Raw genomic sequence first — 10006 nt, 5'->3', positions numbered from 1 at the left:
TCTGAGCAGAAACAGTAAGAAGACAGGGCCCGGAGCTAGAATCTGGAGCCTTTGGTTTTAGTTTCATTCAACAAAAATACATTTCTCCCCAGGGCCAGGCTCACATCTCTCTCACTTGCCAGTTGTGTGACATTGAGCAAGTCAACGTCACTATACTGGGGCTTCATTCTCTGTAAAATGGGACTCAGCCCATAGGTTTGGTGCTTGAAGGAAATAAGGCAAGCTCCTCGCACAATGACAGAATTGCAGCCGTTAAGTTCCATCTTGCTAAAATATTCCAGAAGAAAATGAGAGCAAGAGGAGACTTCATTCTTCACTCCAGCCTTATTCACCTCCTTGTGGAAGGCTTTGGGTTGGGGGGCTTCCTCTTAGTAGATGTATTGTGATTTATTATCTTTTCTCATTTGTTATTTTTATTTTGTATTTATTATATAAATATATGGTATACATTATATAGTGCACTAGATGGTGTAATGGCTAGAGTACAGGGTCTAGAGTCAGGAAGACCCAAGTTCAAGCCCAGCTTCAGTCACTTCCTAACTGTGTGACTCTGAACAAGTCACCTCACCCTGTTTTCCTCCATTTCCTCATCTGTAAAATGAGCTGGAGAAGGAGACGGCCAACCCCTTCAGTGTCTTTGTCAAGAAAACCCTCAAAAAGAATTGGTCAAAATTGAAACACCTGAAATAAATAATTGTAAGTATCTCTGTTAGAACCTCAGGGATATCCGATGTGTGACCCCATGAGGAAACAGGTTCTACCTCCAAGTCCATTGAGGAAATCTGACTGGCCATTTGTAGAGGGAACTTTTGGTCAAGTATATACAGGGCTGAGGCCCTGACAGTAACTACCATGTGGAAGTCTGGGGTTCTCCTCTTCCCCTGCCCCCAAAATTGTTTCCAGAAGTGAACTTCCCCCTATTTCCTACTTCTGTTTACTTATGGGAATCTGTTGTGCACCATGAAAAATGCCCTGCCACATTTAATGGCAAGGAAAAAGTGTTTTAGAGGCATCCATCCCACTGAGGGACGTAAATCCAGCTGCCAAGTTTTCTGCCGACCTGTCCCACCTTCTCTGGGTTGCGCTGAGTCACCGCCATAGTGGCCGCTGGCCCTATCCCGACTTGGAAAGAAAGAGTAAGCAACAAAAGTATCCCACTCCCCGACACAGACCCAGAATGGGCTTCCAATGCATTAGAGACTTGACCGGTTGTCAATCCAGAAGATACCCAGAGTCCCCGGCCTTCCAAATACCCCCCTCCAATGCATGGCGGCCCAGATGGGCTTCCCCTGGCCCATCCAGCGGCCCAGCGGTCACTCTCCCAGCTCTGGACATGAGCAGGACCGAGAGGAACCATCCCATCTTCTCCCGGGAGCTTAGAAATCACCAGCGACACAGGGCATATTGAAATTGAACTTTACGTATTTTATTTCTATGTACATCTCATCTTCGTCCAGAAATAAAACTCTAACTACAGACAGACCGTAATGCTGCGTATATGTATCGCTTCCAACAATACGTTAGCTGAGTAAGTGCTGGGTACAGAGTTCTGTCTTGCTCGTGGATTTACAGCTACATTGCTAACATGGACTCCGACTCCTCCTCGCTCCCTTTTTCTTTTTTAACCAATAACAAGCAGAGAGACAAGTACAAGTTAATAGTAATAAGCTGCTGAAATAACACGGGATAAACTATGTACAATACAAACCATTCATACAAATGAAGACTAGGATATTGAGTTTGTTACAATGTGTGGAGTAAAGATAAGCCGTCCCTTACAACTTACACGGTGCCCGTCTCTCGGCCGGTCCCCTGGAGATCCAGCGGCTGGGGAGTTCCTAAGCAGACTCGGCCAGGGCCAGGGACGGGGCAAAAGCCGGAAGCCCCCAGCCGCCCACGTGTAAGTTCTAAAGGTTTCCTCATCTTTACAGGGGCTCCTAGGGCCCCCTCGAATGTGCCTACGGGATGCTGGGTGGGTGGGTTCATTTGGGAAGGAGGACTGAGCTCTGGAGACACGCGTCCCAGGGTCACAAGCAGGTAGGCCTATGGTATCGTTACCAGTGCAGCTATCCGAAGCAGGAGCGCGTGAGGGGAGGGATGGATTTACATGGATTCGAGACTCGGAAGGAAATCTCCACCCCAGTGCCCGTCAGAGCCCACTCTGGCTGGCTATTCATTCCCGTTTGCTTTGATCGCTTCTCTAACCCTTCCGACCCAGAGAATTAAAAGACCTCTAACCAGGGATCCCAATAGATGCGAGCCAAAATGTGTGTGTACATGGACATGGATGTCTGTGGGTGTGGATGGTTCTCCTCGGTGACTCGATGTAAAACCTGCGGTGATTCACAACTACACTGAGAAATGGAGCCGATGGGCAGGAATGACACCAGATTGTCCCCCTGGGATCTTGGCAGCCCGTGGACAACAGCAGCAGCGTAGACACAATCCAGGCCCCAGATGTGATCTTCTCCTTGTGTAACAGCCCTGACGTACGAGCTCTTACTCCTCAGGCTTCAGTCTCAGCCCCAGTGGCTCCCGCTCAACCCGAAGGGAAGTAGGGCGTGTCGCTGTGGTAGTTGTAGTCAGGACACACCTTCTGGACTAGTTTGTAATCGGTACTATAAAAGGAAATGTAAATACAGATGACCTTAAAGGGCTTGGAGCAGAGCCAGGACACGTGGCTCTGGGTCTGCTCCTGGTAACAGGTCTTGGAGGGGTCATAGTTACAGAGCGTGTTCTTGGTCGCCTTGTCCACCTTTTCGTACTCGATCCGGCAGTTAAAGGACTTGGAATCTTTGGCATCGATCACCGTCTGCTGGGCCAAGTCGAACTCCACGATCTTGGTGGGGGGCACCAGGCTCACAGAGACGTTGCCTTGCCCGGTGGAATTGTGCCGGAAGTAGACGCTGAAGGTCCCGTTCCCGTGGTCGACGATTTTCCCAGTTATCAACAGGTTGAGCTTCACAGTTTTGATGTTGGAATGAAAATCACCCCAGCCAAACATTTTCTTAAACTTCCCCGTCTTGACGATGGGCCGTCTCTTGGCTCTGGGCCGAGGCTCCTGAAGGTCCGTGGAGTTTCTCAGCCAGTCCCAGAGATCTTGTTCCGAATAAGGTTCTGGGGTGTCGTAGCGCAGGTCCAAGTCCGTGTCATTGTCCTTGCCGCGAAAAGTCTGTGAGAGGAGCCGGCTGATGGACAAGTCTTTGCTGCTTTCTGTCCAGATGTGCTTTAGGGTGGATTTTGTACCTCCGGATTTTAGAAGTTCTGACTTCCCGCCATTTGTGAGATTGGCACATGTGACCTGGTGAGGAAAAGAGAAGAAAGGGGACATTCTTAGCTTTGTAAGAAAAGAACGTGGGTTAGAGAGGAGATACGTGGAGGGGGCCCCCTCCGGAACCACAGACGGAGAATTAAACCCCTGAAGAACCCCGCCGAAAGCATGCATCCAACCAGCAGCCATTCCAGTGGAGGGCAAGAGCCCGTTCCCCCCTCACAGATAGTGCATTGTGATAACTCGGAGAACGGGGGAAAGACAGTGGAGAAGGAAGCCAGGACCAAAGCGGGAGACTGATTTCTACACATGTACTGCCACCTAGTAGGAATAGCACGAGTTACGAGTTGCCAAAGGAGCCAACAGCCCAGTTCCCCCAGAAGCTGAGTAGCATTCATACTCAGCACCACAACCAGCCCGGCTACTTGAGGCAGAAAGACACTATTTGAACCCAGACACACAAGTCTCGCCAATCCGTGAGCAGAGGGGGAAAGGGTTAAAGCCCTTTAGCTCTAACTGTGATTAAAAATAATTGAAGCCGATGGTGGGAGAGAGGGAGGATGGCTGCTTTTACTTGTTTCTACTTGCTCCATGAACAATATAAGCTAGGTAATTTTGTAATGAAGTCCTAGTTTGTCTCAGTAAAAAAAAAAAAAAATTATATATATATATATATATATATATATATATATATATATATATATATATATATATATATATATATATATATATATATATGTATGCATGTATCGCCAACTGTATGTACAACAACGTATCCAGGAATCAAGGAAGTCTAAAACAAACACAGATTGTCTCCTCTGGGAGCCTCTGTTCTGGTCCAAGAGTTGGCCAGAGGCACAAACCTGGCCAAGACCAGAGGCAGCAGAGAGTAAGTGCCAAATGAGAAATCCCTCCTCTTTCCAGAGCTAAGCAGGTGTAGCAAGGTTGTCAAAGACAGAAAGAAAAAGGGCCTCTGTACATCAAAACTGTCCTAGAAGAACCTCGTGAAATACATAGCGGAGAGATGGAAATAAGCAGATGTCGATCAATCAGACGATGGTTAAACAAATCATGGACATGAAGGGAAGGGAATTAACAATGAATGTGAAGCTTTTAGAGAAACTTGGAAAGACTTACATGAAACAACATTAATTGATGCAAAATGAAAAGAAAAAATCACTAAAGCAATGTGCATGATATGTATAACAACAGGATTGGAAGGAAGGAAGGAAGGAAGGAAGGAAGGAAGGAAGGAAGGAAGGAAGGAAGGAAGGAAGGAAGGAAAGGAAAGGAAGGAAAGGAAAGGAAGGAAAGGAAGGAAAGGAAGGAAAGGAAGGAAAGGAAGGAAAGGAAGGAAGGGAAGGAAAGGAAGGGAAGGGAAGGAAGGAAGGAAAGGGAAGGAAGGAAGGAAAGGGAAGGAAGGAAGGAAAGGGAAGGAAGGAAGGAAAGGGAAGGAAGGAAGGGAGGGAGGGAGGGAGGGAGGGAGGGAGGGAGGAAGGAAGGCATAACTATACTGAGTAAAGAAGATATAAGAAAATATATTCTTTGTGGAGATGAATGACTATGGGTGTGGAAAATTGCATGCATTATCAAACTCAGTAAATGGTTAGTTTGGGGGTGATGGGGGTGACAGGGATCATTTTTAGATTATGCTTTCTCAATAATACCCTTATCAATCAGCCGGTTGGTAAAGTGACCTTGCTTCAGTAACTGCTATGCTCCAGGTATGGTTCTAAGCATCAAAGAAAAATACAAGAGAGCCCCTGCCTCCTAGAAGCTCAGCATCTCCTGGGGAGTATGGGAAAGTGATGATTGTCTTTCCTACTGTATAAAGAAATAAGCTCTAAGACAAAGTAAAGGGAGCAGGCCATGGTCCAGACTGAGAGTCCGACTCCAAGATACTTATGTCTGCAGCAAACCCGGTCCCCACATCATACACACAAGCTCCAGGAAAAGCTCCAATGTCTCTTCTGTCATGGACCTGACTTACAGCCTGACAGCCCGGATCAGCTGAACACACATAATATATCAGCTGAGGCTGATGTTGGGCTGAATATTCAGATGTAGCACAGAGCTACAACGGAGTATTTATCACAATAACACTCTCCCTAGGTTTCAGAACCACCCTCTCTCTCCTCATTCTCCTCCTACCTATCTGGCCACTGCCCTGTCTCCTCTTCAGAGTAGCCCCTCTAATGGTAAGTGTTCTCCAGGGCTTTGTCCTGGCTCTTTTCTCTTCTCCTCCTATACTACTTCTCTTGATGATCTCCAGCTTCCATAAATTAAATTGTCTTTTTTTTTTTTGCTGAAGCAATTGGGATTAAGTGACTTGCCCAGGGTCACATAGCTAGGATGCTTTAGATATGATTTGAACTCAGCTCCTCCTAACTTCAGGGCTGGTGCTCCATCCACCGCACCAACTAGCTGTCCCTAATTGTCATCTCTATGCTGCTGATTCTCAAATCTACCTTGGAGGTCTCTGCTGCTCCACAATTTTGTATCTCCAACTGCTGGCAGATATCTCAAACTAGATGTCCAGTAGATTTCTCACAATCAACATATCCAAAGCTAAATTCATTGTCTTTCCCCCTAAATCCATCCACCACCTTCCCTATTACTACAGGGGGGAACCCACCCTTAGAGTCCCTCAGACTCACAAGACTCTTCACTAGCTTCCCCCTCTTCTCCCCAATCCAATCGGTCACCAAGACCTGCAAATTTGAACTTTGCAACACATCTTGCCCCCTTCTCTCCTGTGACTCATACTTGGTATAGGCTCTCATCACCTCACTGACTATTTCAATATTTGTTTATGGTTCCGAGTCCACTTTATCTTCCATTTAGTCAACAAAATGATTTTCCTAAAGCACAGGCACAACTCTGTCATTTACCTATTCAGTGAACAACAGTGACTTCCTATCATCTGTAAGGTCAAACATTAAATTCTCTCTTTGACATTCAAAATTTTTCATAACGTAGCCCCCCAGTACCTCACTCTCTCACCATGTACACTTTGTGGCAGTTAGCTGGTGGTCTGGCTGTTCCATGAACAAGACTCTCCGTCTCTCAACTTTTGGCAACTCCTCCAGTTCTGGCTGTCCCCCACACCTGGAATCCTTTCCCTTCTCAACTCCAGCTACTGACTTCCAAGGCTTCCTTAAAATTTCAACTAAAATTCTCTCTTTTACAGAAAATCTTTCCCACCCTCTCAATTCATGTGCTATCCCTCTCAGAACTGTTTCTTATTTATCCTCTATATAGTTTGCTTATATATGTGTTTGCTTCTGATTCCTTCCCATTCGAATATGACTCCTTGAGGGCAGGACCTGAGTTTTGTTTCTTTTTATATCCCCAGTCTTTTGCACATGTCCCTTATTAGATGTTTAACAAATGTGCATTGACTGACTGTCTTTGTATCCCTTGTGCCCAGCTTATGACAGGTATCTCTGAATGCCTGTTGATTGATTGATTGACTGATCTATGTGAAGAGTGTGTGTGTGTGTGTGTTTACCTCTCTTAAAAGTAAAAAAAGATACCTATTAATTTCTTCCAACCATTTTTTTTCTGTATCTCCGTTACTACTCATTATAGATAATTATAGTGTTGCTTTGGAAATGATATATTTCTTGATTCAAAAGCTTGAATACTTGAGAGCAGATAGATATGTAAATAGCATGATGTGTAAGGATAAGAAATCTCACTCTGGGTGAATAAAGAAGACAAAAAGAACGAGATTGACACAAGCAGGAATACAGGCATTTGGACCAGCTTCCATTGCCTTTGAGAATAATTTACTGTTTAGAGATGGAGTCTTAAACATTGCAGATATTCCTGGTTCTTTTCTAGGTAGTTCCCTTCTCTCCCCGAAGGTTGTAAGCTCCTTAGGGATGTAGGTCAGATAACCTTTCTGTATTTACCTAAGCACCATCCACATAGAACGAGTTAAATTGGATTTTTCACTTGGGTATTTGATGAATAATAGAGAGAGAATAAGGAATGAAATGTAAACCAGGGTTCATTAGGAAAAGATATGCTTCCTTCTCACAGCAACTGGGGATTGGAGGACGGTGGTTCAGTGGGAATATTTTCATAAAGAGTCTGGAAGAAGAATGATATATAAGAAAGCCCTGTTGCAATGCATTCTGCCCTCTGCTCTTCCAGTTGGTCCATTATTGCATCTTTCCAGACACAATTCCATCTTCCTTCCATCTTCCCTTCCATTCACCATTCCCAAGCAGACTTTACCATATTAAGTAGAGACAGCACACCTGGGGAAGAGGTGTTCTGAGGGCCCAAAGGAGCTCTTCCCCACTTCCACATCATCGGCCCACTTTCCTGGATCCACCAAGCATAGCTTAAGGCTCTCTTCTGCAATCCAGATTTCTCTCTCACAAGACTGGTGTTTTACTTGCACTGACAGTAATGGCTTACTTTGTCTTAGTCATGTTGGGAAGCCAAAAGAAGACTTAGCATTTTGGAAAAGCCAAAATGTGTCACTTCTGGATGCTGTAAATAACCTCACGCCTAGAAGAGAGTCACTGCAATAAAGCACTTGAGAAAAAAACAGACACAGAATCGTCATTTAGCCAGCTAAGGACACAGCCTATCAGCACTGGGCTTGTGCTGAGGAGTCCTTAAGAAATACAACTCGAAAATGAGAGCCAGGTCCTACCTATAGAGAATTCATGATATAAAAGTAACTGACAAAGGTGTTCAGATTTTTATTTACACCTTCGAAGCAGCTGTAAGCCAACAAGACGATCTTCCATGAACAAGAGACATACTATAACATTTGTTCCAGTTGCCCTGCCATCAGATGCTCATTTGACTTGTTTTGGAGACTAGAAAGAGAAGCTGAAAACCAAGTTGTTTGATTATTCTGGAAAGAAGCTGAGGTCTTAACTCTTCTAAAGGCTGCTATTGATTGCCAAAGCCTTGTTGGGAGATCCATTCCTACTTGTAAACATCTGTCATTTCAGCAGTGTCGGGGCACTTCATGAGCACAGATCATGACTATCCCCCTTACCAGCTTTGTGGCCTGCCTTCTGGAGTGGCCGAAGGTTTTAAAAACTATAATGGGTGCTGAGCCCTTCCCAACAGAAGCAGCTCTTCAGAAGATGAACTACCCATTGTTGTATGTTTTTCAGGGAACTTTCCAGCTGGAAAAGACCTACGAGGGGATACATTTGCTATAAGGACCTTTGAGAGCCCAAGGCCAACTCCATACTCAGGGGACAACAGAGAATGATATGAGAAGTGAGCTGTTTTCATTTTTTTTCTGTGGCACAAATACTTCAAGCCGTGGAAGCATCTCGTCGGGAAGAAACTGAAGATCATATTAACTAGTCTACAAAGTCAGCATCATTCCCCAGCAAGAAGAGCAAACTTATTGTCACCACTCCATGACTCCATCAGATATAAACATTCTTAAAGGGCTGCAAACATTATAGATCTTGCTCATTGGGGTGCCCTCATCCCCCTGCATGAAGTGTCTCTAGCCTAAGGGTTATAGTAACTGCTTAAACTTTGTGCTTAAATTATTCCAGAATCACAAAATCAGCTAGAGAATTTCTGATTTGGAAGGGACTTTAGAGGCATCTAATTCAACCCACCCCATACCTGAACGCAAAATTCTTCTAAAACTCTAATTTATGAGTTACCAAATCCCTCTCAAACATGTTAGCCTGGAATCATTAACCTTCTCTTTAATTCCTTTTCCTCAGAAAATTATTTCACAACTGCTCATGGTTCTTCACACTTGAAAAATCATGCATTGTGACAGCCATTAAAAAACCCCAACTATTTTTGCTGCAGAGAAATCAAAGTTTTTTCATGCTGGGAAAATAACCTCCCTCCTGCTTGCTCATCTTATAAGTACACACACATCACTTTTGACTCACTTGCACATGAATATTGATAAGTGATTGAGAAGCAGTATTCCCAGTGCCCCATCCTCATCACTTGGACCATTCTCCCCAAATGAAATTACAGCTTACTCTTATTTTTTGCATTATAAAAGGTCAATTCTTATATTAATAAATAGATGAAATGCCATTAAAACAAAAGAAACTCAGTAAAAAAAAAAGTTAATATTTTATGTTATTTCTTTTTAAAATTTATAAGAAATATCTTGTGTGAAGACCCTTGGGCAATAATGAGCAATATATTAAAATAACATTTTAAGAGACTAGTTCCCACGTAAAGACCAAAGCTTCTTCAACATGACTCTTGCATTATGCATTTGCTCATTTTACCTTGCCTGAACAATGTTATATAGTGGTAATATTTGTAAATCAAATGAAAAAAAGTCTTTGGGCACCACCATAGGCAACGGATTCTGTGTCTGATTCCATTGGTAATCTTCAAGGAAAATAAAGAATCTCAGATTGGTAGAGAGATCCCTGGGGTAAGATGCAAGATGTGTTCCCAAATGGGAGAAGACAGATAGCAAGAGGATTTCAGATTAGCAATTATACACGTGGTGGGGAGAGATTGTTCCCTTTTACAGAAACTCTAAAGAGCCTAAAGGTTATCGAAGGAAAAGAATAAACCTTAAAAGCAGGTTGAGGTAAATATTTATGAAAAGAAGAATTGTAAATGTGCAACAACCATGTGAAAAACTGTTCTCTAATCATTAATAATAAAAATACAAATTATAACCTGAGGCTTTGTCTCACATTCAGCAAAATGACCAAGCTGACAAAGGACAGACACAGTCAGTGCTGGAGGGCTGAA

At 43.8% G+C, this 10006-nt stretch overlaps 1 protein-coding gene across 2 annotated transcripts in view; it reads right to left on the bottom strand.

Moving 5' to 3' along the window:
• Positions 1-1404: 1404 nt before the first annotated feature.
• The window catches only part of NXPH1 (neurexophilin 1), a 218117-nt gene continuing 209515 nt past the window's right edge, over positions 1405-10006 (bottom strand). For both annotated transcript variants that reach the window (XM_074266911.1, XM_074266910.1), the window contains exon 3: positions 1405-3301. In XM_074266911.1, coding sequence (XP_074123012.1) covers positions 2540-3301 — 762 coding nt within the window. In that variant the 3' untranslated portion in view covers positions 1405-2539. The remainder of the gene's footprint in view (positions 3302-10006) is intronic.

The sequence above is a fragment of the Sminthopsis crassicaudata genome, chromosome 5 (assembly GCF_048593235.1).
Source record: "Sminthopsis crassicaudata isolate SCR6 chromosome 5, ASM4859323v1, whole genome shotgun sequence".
Taxonomy (NCBI): domain Eukaryota; kingdom Metazoa; phylum Chordata; class Mammalia; order Dasyuromorphia; family Dasyuridae; genus Sminthopsis; species Sminthopsis crassicaudata.
Note: the sequence above shows the minus strand (reverse complement) of the source record. Positions and strands in the feature narration are given on the sequence as shown.